This window comes from Amblyomma maculatum, chromosome 11 (assembly GCF_055883805.1).
Source record: "Amblyomma maculatum isolate TAMU_Amacu chromosome 11, ASM5588380v1, whole genome shotgun sequence".
Lineage (NCBI taxonomy): Eukaryota > Metazoa > Arthropoda > Arachnida > Ixodida > Ixodidae > Amblyomma > Amblyomma maculatum.
Window position 1 is genome coordinate 146855043 of NC_139354.1, and position 14853 is coordinate 146869895.

The following is a 14853-nucleotide window of genomic DNA, read 5'->3' on the forward strand; positions in this document are numbered from 1 at the left end:
GACGAGCCGCGCGGAATTTTTGAAGCGAGATTTTATTCGTCTAACCTGAACTGGCAATACTGGGCATAGATTCCGAAAAAAAAACTATTCCCCCATTAGCACAAGTGACGCTTTCTTTAAAGTGCTAAGCCAACTGTCAGAGGGAAAATTGTAACGAAAGGAAAATTGGACATGTGGACAGCAGTGCACTGCATTTAAAATAATACTTTATTTATTTGTATAACTAAAATGTGTCACATAACATCATACAACACAAAAGGAATGCATGAAGGAATACAAGGCTAGAAACAACTTTAAGGCAAAGCAATAAGAGGGCTCTACAACCAAACAGTTCTCAAATAGCTTTAATAAATATTCTTATCAGTCTCACACACAAAGAAAGTTCACAGTACAGGTACACGTCATCCACGGAACTGTCAGGCTTCCACAAGCAATGAAACCCGAACCAAAAGGAAGTATTGTTAAGTGTATTGCCACAAATACATTAATGTTATATCTTGGCAATGTTATGCAAACGTGGTAAACACAAGCAAGTGCACGTGGTATTGGAGATCACTTTTTTCCATTATACATGTTCGAACCCGATCATGGCGGCTGCGTTTCGATGGAGGCGAAATGCAAATGTGTTCATGTGCTGTTCAGTTCAGTTTAATTTCCTTAAAAACCTCCTGCGGGGTGTATCACTGTATGATGCCAGAGCACATGTTAAAGATCACCAGTGGCCAAATTAATTCAGAGCCCACCACTAAAGCATATTTTTCTTTCTCCTTTCACTTTCTACCTTCGCTTACAGCCCGCAATTCAGGTGTACACAAAGATATGTGACAGATGCTGCAACTTTTTTTTCCTATAAAGAAATTTACATTTTTACATTTACAAAAACAAAGTACCATTTGCATGACAATGCACATCACGGCCGCATGTAGGCCAGCCTTGTTAAGAAAATCTACATCCGAGATAAGTAAAATGAGGTCTTCCATGTGCAAGTTATTTTACGTTTGTAGTAGCTACCTGTTTTCCGATGCTGCGACTACCACATTTGGGATTTGCACTTTGAGCCGCTCGCTCGTTTTCTTTACGGAGGAGAATATGAACCCTAGTTTTCAAAAACACTCGAAGCAGCTTTCTGTCTACTGTGTGGCACGCAGGAAAACAGTTGACTGTTGTGACACTGTTGCAAACAGATTCTTCAAGCTGAGACAAAAGTAGTTTGTTGTGAAGCAGATTTTCAGTGTTCGCGCGGAACAAATTCTCTGCAGTCTGCAAAAACTGAATGACAGTAGGTGAAGGTAAAGCAAGTTTAATATTATTTGTGTAGGATTTGAGCTTGGTCAGACTGCTGGCTTCTTTGGAAGTGATTGCTTCTATGCACTTACTGCATGCAGACATTTTCTTCTGGACGCTGCTGACAGCATATCCAGCTAAATAATTAAAAGACTCTTGCTCAGATTCACTCAAATCTAGCAATTCCTGGGGAAAAACAACAATCTCTTGTGTATTCTGCACCTGCGAACCTGCTGAAACAGTGTCTAGGCCAGACAGACCAAAACCAAGGTCGTCACTGTAACTACCGCTGTTACTAGGTTTGAAAAACTGGGCCATTGTCGCTGCACGAATTGCGCAACGAAATTCAAGTGGTTTTGGCACCGGGTTTTTTGCTCGGAGGGTTGAAAACAACTTTTCTAGACTATCTTGGCCAAAGCGGCTCAGAAGCACAAAAGAAAAACCTCTAACATTCAGGTAGTACTCCTGAATTTCAAGGGCTGTAGTGGTGCCAAGCCCAACACCCGTCTGAATTGGCTTCCATACAGCTTTTCCCCGCTGTCCAATCTTAAGGTGTTGAAATAACTTGATCACATCTTGGAGGAAAATAACTGTGTCTTCGTACTTTCCTGTGTCCAGCCTACTCATTGCTAGCTTTGTGGTTCTGGAAGTCATTAACCTAAACCATCTGAAGATTACCTCAAAAAACCAGGCTGTCGTTAAAGCTTCTTTAGGAAGTTTGCCTGCCTGAACAAGGTAACGCAAAGCTGCTCCGGTGTCATGATTAAAAAGCGAGTACGCAAGGCCAACTTTCATTTTTTCAAAATGTCCCGGGTCCAAGCAGGCTTCTTTTAAGTGTGGCGCAAGCTTCAGCTGCTGCTTTGAATGGTTCATGACAAGTGTTGTCAGACAAAAGAGTGTCAGCTGTGCAAGAAGCAAGTTGATATTTGAGATGCGAATGAACCATGACATATAACATAAGCAGCACTTACGTTTTGAACACCCATTATCTTCGAGGTGCGTGGCACTAAGCTTCTGCAGCGTTGTATGAATTCCTGCACCTAGTATCGCACAAATAAAGAAAGTAATGTTTGACATAATGCAAAAACATAATTTGCCTGTGATGCATAAAAAAAAATAACATACGGTGGGCTGGTGGCTTCCTTAATTTTGTTGGCTTCCTATGTACAAACAGGCTCGGTACTGCATCTGGCTTCAGCTTTTTAATGCCGCTGTTTTTCAGGATTAGAGGTTCAAATTGGTCTGCAGTGAAATGGTCCTAAGAAAGCAGAAAACAATACGATTGAATACTGCACCGAGAAAAGACTTTATAACTGCTGTGCGTGCGCTTCCATAGGCAATCCGCTAGCACACCATAATAAAACGCTACATTTACTGTGGCAATTAGGCTATCACAGTGAGGGAAGGACTTCACCCCAAATTCAAGGCAACATATTGCGCAATACGGCTCCCGTTTGCTTAATTGGTCCCATTCTAAAGTAATACTCTTTCTAAGAAAAACAACAAAATGAAAGGAATCATGTAGAAGCTTTAGATTAAAGCAACGCTATCAATTTCCAGGGGCCTATGGTACTTTACAGCCTTTGTCTGCTAACACACACAAAATTTGCAAGTAGCTGCTTGTCATCCCTTCAATTCAAGGTCGCGTCTGGCAGTAGCCAAGATGGAAGCAGAATGCAAGATACCAGTGTACTGTGGGATTGAAATGCCCGTGAAGCACCCCATTTGCCCTAAATTAAGTTACCCGCTGCTATACATTACGACCTTCCTCATAGCCAAGTTACTTCGGTAGGTTAAAAAATTAATACCGCAAACTAAATGAATACGTGCGAGCGTACGCGGAAGGAAGCTAGCCGGTTGTATTCAAGGCCCTGCAAAAGTGTCGAGATGTGCTAATTTCTAGCGGAGTTGAAATCATGGCCTGGATAAATTCGTTTTTATGCACAGCTCGTGTTAAAAAAAAGGCCAGCTTACACACGCTTAAACCGCGCACAACTGACACAAATGCACTTTCCTAAAAAGACAGAAGTCGGCAAGGATAAAAAAAGGCAATGAACCGTAGCACTTACTTCACAAAGCCGTGCGTTTTTTGCAACTTCTTTGAAGTCAGCCCGCCCGATCCTGTTCATCCAAACTCTTCTTCTTTTCGCGTTGCGCGGGCCAGATGGCAAACAAAAAAGCCTTTTGCCTTCGCCTTGTCGGTTCCGGCAACCGAAGGCACAGCAACACGGCATCACGATGAAGCTTGCGCGTGCGGATAAAGCCCCACGTGCAGCTAAAGCGCCCACGTGCAGCTAAAGCCCCTCTATCGTGCAGCTGCTTCGCCGTGCTGGTCCGAAAATGGCAGCCGGCGCGCGCCGGGAAGAAAAAATACACAAAAGCGCAACACGCGATTCCACGTGACACGCATCGGCGAATGGGTGAGCGGAGGAGGCTGGGGAGACGGAGGTGGCGAGGAGGAAATTTTGAGGGGGAGCGCGGAGGCGGCAAGATCTAATAATGGCGGTACTTTGGAAGGATAGAGGGGCTTTAGTTTTGGCTACCCCTACCTGGACCATCACCAGCCGCCAGCGCGATCCCCAGCTCTTTGCCGGCCTTCGCGGCGACGATGTCTACGACTGGCTTGATAATTACATAAGAGTGAGTTCCTGCAACCGCTGGGATGACTCCCACAAGCTACTGAACATCGTCTTCTACTTGACTGACGTCGCAAAAACGTGGTTTCTCAATCATGAGGACCACATCCCTGATTGGGGAACATTCACCCAGCAGCTGCAGAAAAGTTTCGGCACGCCATCTGGTCGTTTTGAGCTGGCTAAGAGGAAGCTCGCCGCCCGTCTTCAGCAACCTGGTGAGCCCTAAACATATATTGAGGACGTTTAGCCTTTTGCCACCCTGTCAATGCTGCTATGGCGGAAGCTGAACGCGTTCGCCATTGTGTTAAGGACATCGAAATTGTCGCATTCAACACCTTGCTGGTTCAGACCCCCTCCACTGTGTCGGACAAAACCACCACCTTCTAACTCCTGGACAAACTTCAGTCCTGCCGCCTGCATCAAGACAACACCAATGACGGCATTCTTGGTGACGATAAGCCGCGCACTATTATCCGTGCTATTATACGAGGCGAGCTCCCCAGTCAAGAGAGCTTAGTTCCTGGAAGCTCGAACCTCCCGCCATCCACTTAAGATTTGCGACGCGTCGTCAAGGACGAATTGGCCACCTTCACCGGCGCCGTGGCACTAGCCACGTCGACTACCGCCTGCCGCTTGACCACGTACGCTGAAATGGCTTCGAAGCCACCGTCCCCAGTCCATTCTTCTAGTCCTGCTCCTGTGTGTGCTTTTGTTGCTCCGGTACCTCATGCTCTCAACCACCCCGTTACCGACAATCCTGGCGTCCTTTCCGTCCAGTCTGCTATTACTGCGGAATCCGCGGTCGCATCTCCCGCATTTTACACCGGCGCCAGCAAGACGAACAGCGTGGCTATGCTTTATTTGAGAATGCCCGCTAGCGCCAACCTGAAGCTTCTACGAACCCATACTCCGATTCCTTCTATCGTTATTCTTCACTGCAGGTTTCCCAGGATAATTTCTGACACTTGTTCTACCCGACGCCGCTCCCCAACGCCTTTACGCCACCCGTCCCCCCTTCTACCGTTCTCCTAATCGTTCCTTCCTAGCGCGGAAAACTAAGAGAAGGGCTTTTCGGAGGGAAAGTTGCTTCACATCCGAACTCTGGAATCCCTCCCGGACACCCGTCTAACATCCTGAAAGTACTGATCGAAGGATTATGCGCTGAAGACCTCAGCGATACGCGTGCCGCTTATTCCGTCATTAATAGGAACTTGTGTTATCGTCTCCGTAAAGTAATAACTCCGTACATCGGTCCCCCCCACCATGGAGCCAACGCTACTACCATCACACACATAGGGCAATGCACAACGTGCGTTCTCATCGATGACCAGCGGCATTATATCAAGTTTGCGGAAATTTTTTCGGGCGTTCATGAAATAATTTTAGGCTGGGAAGTTTTATAGTCGGAATCTGCCCTTATCTCCTGCCGTGACCACCTAATTCACATTGCGGACACTGAGTTCGACCCAAAATCTGCCTCCTCCCCGCTACTTGCGCTCGCTACCCTAGACTACGTTTTGAGCCCTAGCAGTGAGCACCTCATCGTAGTTAACCTGGATTATGCACTTGCCGGCGATGCTTTAGTGATGCCGGTACCATGGTGGGCCTCCGATGGCTTAGCGCTTGCCTCCTGCCTTACCTGTTTCAACTGCGGTTGAGCGGTTGTCGCGGCGATGAACACTCGTACCCAGCTTTTATTTTTACCGAAAGGAGGAACTGTTGGCTTTCTTTTTGTAGGAGATCCTGTTCCCCTCGCCAAGCTTTCCTGTGCTTCTCCACCATCTGATGCTCCTCCTCAGCGACCTTCCTCGGCACATGCGGCAACCATCAGCACTGACCTGGCTTCTAAAGAGTCGGCGGCATTGCTTGCGGTCCTTTTCAAACACAGACTCTTTTGATGTGTGTACATCAAATTTAGGCCAATCATATGTCACCTCATACCGCATAGAGAGTGAGGGATCAACCATTGTTCGTCGCCGCCCATATCGCGTTTCCTTATCAGAACGAGAATCATTGAGGACTATGTTGCCGACATGTTTGCGCGAAACATCATCCGGCCATCGAGCAGCCCCTGGTCCTCTCCTGTTTTCCCGTCAGGAAAAAAAAAGATGGTTCTGTGCGGTATTGCGTGGATTACCGGGCCCTTAATAAGATAACCCGCAGAGATGTTTACCCGCGACCACGCGTCGATGATGCACTTCAGGGAGCAGAGTATTTCTCAAGTCTCGGCTTGCGCTCGGAATATTGGCAAATTCCCATGCACGAATCCGACAAGGACAAGACTGCATTTGCTACTCCCGATGGTCTTTATGAATTTAATGTCATGCCTTTCGGTTTATGTAATGCTCCAGCCATCTTCGAGGGCATAATCGACACAGGGCTTCGAGGAATAAAACGGAAGACGTGTTCGTGTTATCAAGACGATACTATCGTATTTTTGTCCGACTTCGCCTACCACTTGCACCGTCTAACAGAAGTTCTCACATGTCTGGGACGAGCTGGTCTCTAGCTCAACACTAAAATATGCCATTTCGCCAGCAAAATCGTCAAAGTGCTTGGCCATGTTGTTCGCAAAGCGGGTACACAGTCAGATCCCGAGAAAATTGCAACTGTAAATACTTTTCCTTAGCCCAAACTTCAGAAAGAACTGCTCAGCTTCCTTGGGTTGGCGTCGTACTTCGAACGTTTTATCCAAAACGTTTCTGCTATTGTGGCTCGTTTACACAACCCCCTGAAGTCTGACGCGCTTTTCTTATGGTCCAATGAATGTGAACAGGCCTTCCAATCTTTCAAGCAAGCACTCACTTCAGCTCTTGTGCTTCCACATTTTGGTGAGACAGCTGCCACCATTCTTCATACTGAGGCCAGTGGACAAGGCATCGGTGGCATCCGAAGAGCAGGTTGTGGTATACGCTAGCCGTTCTCTCATAGCAGCTGAGCGTAACTACAGCATTGCGGAACAAGAATGCATTGCCGTTGTTAACTCTGTTTAAAACCTTCGACCCTTTTTGTATGGCCGTCACTTCACAGTCGTCACCAACAATCATGCGCTGTGTTGGCTGTCGTCGTAAAGAACTTATGCTGCTCGGCCGCTGGGTGCTACGTTCACAAGAGTATACCTTCACCATCACGTACAAATTCGACAAACAACACCTCGATGCTGACGCCCTTTCTCGTTGCCCGCTGTCTTCTACTCCAACCAACTCCCATCCGGCTACTACACTCTGCCCCTCACGTCAGCCTTCTGGTAATCGTCTAGATGTTGCACCCATCGAGGCCTCTCCACTGGACCTAAGCAGTAACTTCCCGGCATTGCAGCAGGATGATCCTTATCGCAGGACAATTATCGCTCGCCTGCGCGGTCGGTCACCGGCACCCAACAGTCGCCTGCGCCGTCAGCTCGGCCTTTTTCGGATTCAGCACGGAACGCTTTACCGCTCTGTATACTACATTAAGAGATGAGAAGCGTGCAGAGTTGGTCAGAGAGATAACTCAAGTTACTGACATTCTAGTGGAAATTAAGAAGAAATGGGCATGGGCAGGACATGTAGTGCGAAGAAAGGATAATCGATTGTCGCTTACGGTAAGAAACGGGATTCCAAGGGAAGGAAAGCGTAGCAGAGAGCGACAGAAAGTTAGGTGGCGGATGAGGTAAAGAAGTTCGCAATGGTCAAGTGGATGCAGCTAGCACATAACCGGGTTCATTGGAGAAATATGGGAGAGGCCTTCGCCCTGCAGTGGGTATACAGTCAGGCTGATAATCCTGATGATACCAGTTCGACTGGTCACCGGTGGGTTCTCGTTGTTCCCCGCTCTCTCCGTCATCGAGTGTTGGAGGACTACCATGACGAAGGCACTGCCGGTCATTTAGGACACCACAAGACGTAAGACCGTATAAAAAGCCGCTGCTTTCAGCTCGGGCTTTCTACCAGCGTCGCCGAATACATATCATCATGCGCGCCTTGCCAACATCGTAACCGGTCAACATCTCTTCCTGGCCCCCTGCAACCTCTTCCTTGCCTATCCGTGCCTGTCGATTCTGTCGCCATTGACTTATTCGGCTCTCTACCGCTCACGGCCGCTGGTCATCGATGGGTGTTATCCGCCATTGACCATCTGACGGGCTACGCTGAAACAACCCCTTTTTGCTCCGGTGCCGCTTCTGAAGTTGCCGAGCTTTTCCTGCGAGCGATCGTTTTGAGTCATGGTGCTCCCCGTATCTTGATTACCGACCATGGGAAGACAATTCTTTCCCAAGTCCTGGCGGAAGCACTCCACGCTTCCAATACTGTCCACAAGAGATCTTCTAGTTATCATGCTCAGACCAATGGCCTCTTGAAGCGTTTTCACCGCACCTTGTCCGACATGATATGCACATACGTTAGTCCTGACCATAAAAACTGCGAAATCATTTTGCCTTTCGTTACCTAAGACTATAATTCTGCCGTTCAACGCACCAATGGCTAGAGCCCATTCTTCTTAGTTTATGACCGTCAACCAACAACTCCATTCGACACAACCTTCTTCTCTGCTCCTGCCTCCCCATCTGCATCGTTGGGCGATCAGTTTCCTACACTTATGGCCCATTACCGGCAATTGCTCGCCGCAACACTGAAGCCGCCCCGCAAGACCGAAGCACCGCTATGACCAGCTCCACGGCATTTCCTTCTTAACCGGTGATGAAGTGCTACTCTGGACGCCGATCCACACGCCTGAATTGTGCGAGAAGTTACTCCATCGCTATATCGGTCCTTACACCGTGGTCCAGCAAACATCTCCCGTGAACTGTCGCGTTGCCCCATTGCATACTGTCGCCGATCGGCATTGGCGCTCAGAAGATGTTCATGTTTCGCGCATGAAGGCGTACACCCGCCTACCCACCCGCATCTATCTAAACAGCGATCAGGGTGGCCGCTTCCTTGCCGGGGGTATCTGTGTTAGCGCGGTGCCAGAACTTTCACTTCTTTCATCTGTACATACGCAACATTGCCATCATTCAGCGGTGTTTGCAAGATAAATCACAGCGTTCCAGAAAGTGGCTGGAATAAAGACGTTTGTTCGAGCAGTGCCTCACAATATATATATATATATATATATATATATATATATATATATATATATATATATATATATATATATATATATTGTTACGGATGACATCAAGGAAGAAGAAGCGGGCAGTGGCGCGGACAGGAGCGCTCGCGCTAGGCCCGGCAACATTTTCATTAAACGTCATCTAACTGTCATCGACCACCTCTCTGTCCTGTGTTCTCCCGTTTTCATCGGCTTGCCGTATCGTAACATTTGGTGAAGGTGCGGGGTGCTTCATCATCACCCCCATCCTGGTCAGGAGCATCAGCGCCCTGCGACTTCTTGCGCCATCGGCGAAAGGTTAGGAGGCACTGCATGGCTGTTCCCCAGCCTGCCGGACCCAGCAAGACTAGCACATTTCGACGATGATACCGACACAGAGTTACACACGGATGCGAGCAACGTCGGCCTCGGTGCCGTTCTAGTTCAGCACCAAGACGGGGTCGAGAAAGTAATTGCCTACGCCAGCCGTGCACTTTCCCGTGCTGAGTGTAACTATTCCACCACTAAAAAACAATGTTTGTCGGTTGTATGGGCCGCTGCCAAGTTCCGCCCGTACCTTTATGGCCGACCGTTTCGTGTCATCACTGACCATCACTCGTTGTGTTGGCTGAAAAACTTAAAGGATCCCTGTGGCCGCTTAGCACATTGGGCATTGCGCCTGCAGGAGTTCGATTTCGATGTTAATTATAAGTCTGGCCGGAAGCACACCGATGCTGATAGCCTGTCCCGCGCGTCCGTCGGCACTCCTTCGTCAGATGCCACCGACGACGATAGCTTCCTCGGAGCAGTCACTACGTCCGATCTCGCCTCCAAACAGCGTGCCGACGACGAGCTGCGACTGATTATTGACCACCTTGAAGGTGGGCATCCTACAATACCCCGGTATCTTGCTCGGGGGTTGTCGTCGTATTGCCTCCGCAATGCGGTGCTTTATAAGAAGAATTCTACGTCGAGTGCAAAAACATACCTGCTAGTCATACCGCCTGATCTAAGGCACGAAATCCTCCTGGCCTGCCACGACGAACCAACTTCAGGACATCTTGGCTTTACACGCACCCTAAACCGAGTCCGGAAGAACTAATTCTGTCCACATCTTTCTCCGAGCGTTAGACATTATGTACAGACTTGTCGACAATGCCAGCGGCGAAAAAAACCCACGCTCAAGCCATCCGGTATGTTACAATCTATTGAACCACCCCTCACACCCTTCGAACAAGTGGGCATGGACCTTTTAGACCCATTTCCTTTATCCTCGAACGGACACAAGTGGATCGTAGTCGCCACAGACTACTTAACACGCTAAGCTGAAACGAAGGCCCTTGCCCGAGGTACTGGCGGCGAAGTTGCTCGATTCTTTATGAACGACATTGTGCTCAGACACGGTGCACCGTCGACCATCATTACTGACAGAGGAAAGGCATTTACAGCTCGGCTACTGCGGGACACCTTAACTCTCAGCCATACTGAGCATCGCACAACAGCTATCACCCTCAGACAAATGGATTAACGGAACGACTAAACAAAACTTTAGCGGACGTGATCTCAATGTACATCGATGTCGAACATAAAATGTGGGACGAGATCCTGCCGTATGTCACCTTCGCCTACAATACGGCGCCGCAGGAAAGCACGAAGTTTACGCCGTTCCGTCTCGTATATGGCAGAGAGGCCCGCACGTTGTTGGACGCGATGCTCCAGTGCGGGGAAGAAGCGGTCGAACCCCATGCCGCCCATTTCGCAGAACAAGCCGAGCAAGCCCGTCAGCTGGCCCGCTTGCACATCAAGGAGCAGCATGCCACCGACGCTCTACATTATAACCTCCGGCACAAGGAAGTCCACTACGAACCAGGCGACCAAGTGTGGGTGTGGACCCCCGTGCGCTACAAAGGCTTGAGCGAGAAACTACTCCACCGCTATTTCGGACCCTATAAAGTCCTGCGCCGCTTAAACAGCGTTAATTACGAAGTTATTCCAGATGGAACTGTGACCGTCAGTGTTCGACGCCAGCGGCCTGAAATTGTACAAGTGGTGCGCTTAAAGCCGTAATTTTCGCGTGACCGAGCGCTCCCGTCCGCGCCACTGCCCGCTTCTTCTTCCTTGATGTCGTCCGTAACAATATATATATATATATATATATATATATATATATATATATATATATATATATATATATATATATATATATATATATCTGTGTGTGTGTGTGTGTGTGTGTGTGTAAATTTCAGTAAACTGCATGTGTGTTTGTCTGTTCCGACATAGTTATAAGAATGGCAGATAGATTAGATGTAATTATATATAGCGTCAATTCAAGAAGGCAGTGGAACAACAGGTAAGCAACTGATTTTACGTCACACGTTCCGACAGACTGTAATTATACAGCATGCAAACACAGAATGGTGCATGTCATCATGAATAACCGCGGCTATAAGAATGAGGCACGACTGCTAAGCAATCTAAAAGCGTATTGCTTAGGATGCAACGATAGATGCGGTTCTAACCACGCTACAAGACCTTGCAGCGGATAAAAATATTGATAAATTTGCGAATATCTTCATTCGTTATCACGTTCCTCCAGTAGATTCTGTTTATTTAAGTATTTACTAATTTACGGCTGTCATTCGTATATAAGAAATCGCAAACTGTGATCTTAAATATTCTTCGTTATCCATAAATGCAAATGAGAGTCATTAGCAGGTGAAAGTCCTGCCTTTAGGAGAATAGTATTCCGCACAAACGAAGTTCCTGGGCATGCCCATAGTAGACACTGGACTGTGGTGTCACAAATGGGTACTTTGCAACGCGGACATTTGTTCGCAACTGGTACCCTCCCAATTTGCCAGCGTAGTCGGACTGCGGGTGTAGCGGAAATCGGAATCAGCCTTCTCAGAGAGATTCCCGCCCCCCCGCCTCGAGAGATTGGGGGAAGTGGTTTCGTACACGAGGGAATGAGAACACCTGTACGCTACCTCAGGGATGCTAAAGATGTGAGACGCGTCAGAACTGGATGTGATGGCAAAGAATCATGGAGAGGTAGTGGCACACCTGTTGCATAAGGAAGCACATTTTCTGCGAAGGTAGTCTCATCGGTGTTGTCTTGGACCCAGTGAATGAATATCGGCACTGGGTACGGGAGACAAGCAACATGTATAGCCTGTGTGCCGTAACGCTATAGCGGGCTTTATTTAATAGCTTCAATGCTTCTGTCGAGTATGTCATTACGTGAACTTGTGTATTACACGCGGCGTCGGTATTGAACGTTTCTATGGAGTTTAAGATCGTTTTCAGTTCGAAGACAAGATGAGATTTGGTATCGGTAACGTAGGTTCGACTTCTGTTCAGGTGAGGATGTGTTGAGCTTATAAAATCAGTTGAAATACCTGTTGGGGTAACGGCAATATTTGTGTAACGGATAGTCATCAGGTGTACAAGAAGCTGGTGGGAATTATGATAAGAATTGTGGCTTCTTTAGGAAAAGAGGCTTGTTAGAAGTAGGGAGGAAATATTCCCATTTATACGGGTGATGCTCAAATTCATGATGAAGGAAAGCTTTTTTTTGTCGTTGGGAAATTCTGCCACCTGGTTGAGGTGGGTCTACTCCTTGAGCAGACGAATAGGAGTTACACAAGGCAGTTCAGTAACAACTTGCATGGCTTACTGGTTGCGTGTCTCAAATGCGAACCATTGTCGAAACTATGCCTGGTATAGGAGCCGAGGTTGAGAGCAAGAACACGTCAGCAAGCAGTATCTGAGCGGGCACCACCAGAATCATTCCCTATGTTTCGGAAATGTCCAAGTATTTTCATGGCACTCTGGAGCACGTCTGACACCCAAACTCTGCTTTTTCTTAAGATTGAAAGTGCAGGTGTAAGACTTTGGTAGGTTCCACTTCAATTAAGTGTATTGTGAATCGTGAGTGCGAATGGAGGGGCTTTGAAAGTTCGAAGGCCAGCTTCATTGCCCACATGGACATGGCATGCTTTGGAGAGTTTGGGGGATAGGTCACTGTTATTGAGAAATATCTGAGCGACACTGGTGGTATTTTGCTGGAAGTCTTGCTGCACCTGGACTGAGCAATTTCTGAACCATATAATATCTGAACTATATCATCTGCATAAACTAAAACTCTAACATTAGGAAGTGAGGAAAGGACATATATGAGTGGAAATAATGCAATATTAAAGAAAGTTGGAGCTAAAATTAGGTCCTTCGGTAGTCCACAATTAGAAATAAAGCACGTATAGCAAACATTCTGTGGCACAGGAAAGCGTGATTTGCAAGACAAAGTTGCGAAGGCATTCCAAGCGATGACATAGCGTTCAGGAATGCTGCGTGGAGGAGGTTGTCATATGCCTTCGTGATATCTGTTGCTACTACTGTGCGAAGAAGACGACTGTGATCTGAACAATGTATCACGTCGTTGGCAAAAAAGGTTGGTTGGTTGGTTGGTTCATAGGAAGGGAAAGGCGCAGTATCTGTCACACTTGCTCTGTGGACACCTGAACCGCGCCGTAAGGGAAGGGATGAAGGTGGGAGTGAAAGTGGATAGAGAGAAAGGGGGGTCGTAGTGGAGGGCTACGGAGTAATTTCGACCACCTGGGGATCTTTAACGTGCGCTGACATCGCACAGCACACGGACGCCACTTCGTTTCGCCTCCTGAAGAACATTTTCAGGTCTTTACCCAGGTCGGAAGGCAATTTGTGAAGAAGTATATTCCTAGTGACGGTCAAAGGAGAGTCTAGTGGCAAGTTAGTTTTCTTAGGGCGTAGAGATTTTTTTTTCTTTTAGGCGATATTCATTGCCTCAGGGCATCAGTAGGGTATGAGATGAAGGATGAATAAATGATTAAATGAATGAAAAAGGTTGGCTCATTTTATGAAGTCCAGAAGTGAGCGATGATGAGGTGCCTGCGTCCAAGGTGACGTATGAGGCAGGATTGTTTGCTGAAAGGCCAGCTGTGCTCAAGTGCCGAATTCGTGTTGGCTTGAGTGCTGGGCAGTCCCACAGTAAGTGGAGGATGTCGGTCTCAACATCTTCGTTTTTTCAGATCGGGCATCCTGGGTGAGGATATGTGTTGGAAGTACGACTACGTCCTAGTTACAGCTGGTGTAAAGGCAATACCGACCCGGATCCTCCTAAGCGCAGCCTCCTCTGCACGGGTGAGACCGCGGGGAAGGGACATCGCACACGGAGGGATAAGTGCACGTGTGCGGCGCCGGAGGGCTCCTTTCTTGACAAAAGGAGGGTAGCGTCGTCGACTTCGAGAAGCCGTGGGATTTAGGGCGTAGAGATAGTTGGAGTGATGACAATCGGGCTTAGAGCACCAAGATTTCGGTGAGCTTCCGCGCTTTAGTTTTTCAATGTGATGACATTTCGCAACACATTCAGTTTTCTTTGAAAATTCTGACAATTGATATCCACGATTCATCTTCCAGACTGGGGAGGAATAGGGCATAAGTCACGCCATCATAGCCGGGTGCTGTGTTAGTGCGGATGTATTTAGTGACAGCTATCAGCTCAGCAATTGTGGCAGTAGTAAGGTTCAAAATGAATGGTGGAAGGGCATGTGATTCTATCTCCATGTCTTGATTGCCCAGACTGAGTAGAATGGGTGAACAATGGTAGTAGTAATTGGGGAAGAACTCAAGGGCTGCTTGCTTAGCAAATGTTTCTTGCGAAAGACACAAGGCAATTCGAATACTCGCGTAGTATTTAACGGAGGGTTTCCGTTCCATGGAACAAAAAGCAAGCTATAGGTGGCTGTTCCCGAAGTACTTAGGTGAGAGCACCAGTCTCTCCAACGTTTGTGCAGAAGGTGCTTAGAATACCGAAGTGACA

At 47.6% G+C, this 14853-nt stretch overlaps 2 protein-coding genes across 2 annotated transcripts; both read right to left on the reverse strand.

Moving 5' to 3' along the window:
* Positions 1–495: 495 nt before the first annotated feature.
* LOC146175131 (uncharacterized) lies at positions 496–2157 on the reverse strand. The gene has a single exon (XM_084585529.1). The coding sequence runs from the start codon at positions 2155–2157 to the stop codon at positions 988–990; it is 1170 nt and encodes a 389-aa protein (XP_084441655.1). The 3' UTR covers positions 496–987.
* Positions 2158–2183: 26 nt separating this feature from the next.
* On the reverse strand, positions 2184–3696 carry LOC146175132 (THAP domain-containing protein 1-like). Its single transcript, XM_084585530.1, has 4 exons — positions 3354–3696; positions 2410–2542; positions 2252–2324; positions 2184–2187 (listed from the first exon to the last, which is right to left on the reverse strand). The coding sequence occupies exons 1-4, from the start codon at positions 3516–3518 to the stop codon at positions 2184–2186; spliced, it is 375 nt and encodes a 124-aa protein (XP_084441656.1). The 5' UTR covers positions 3519–3696.
* Between the last annotated feature and the right edge of the window lie 11157 nt (positions 3697–14853).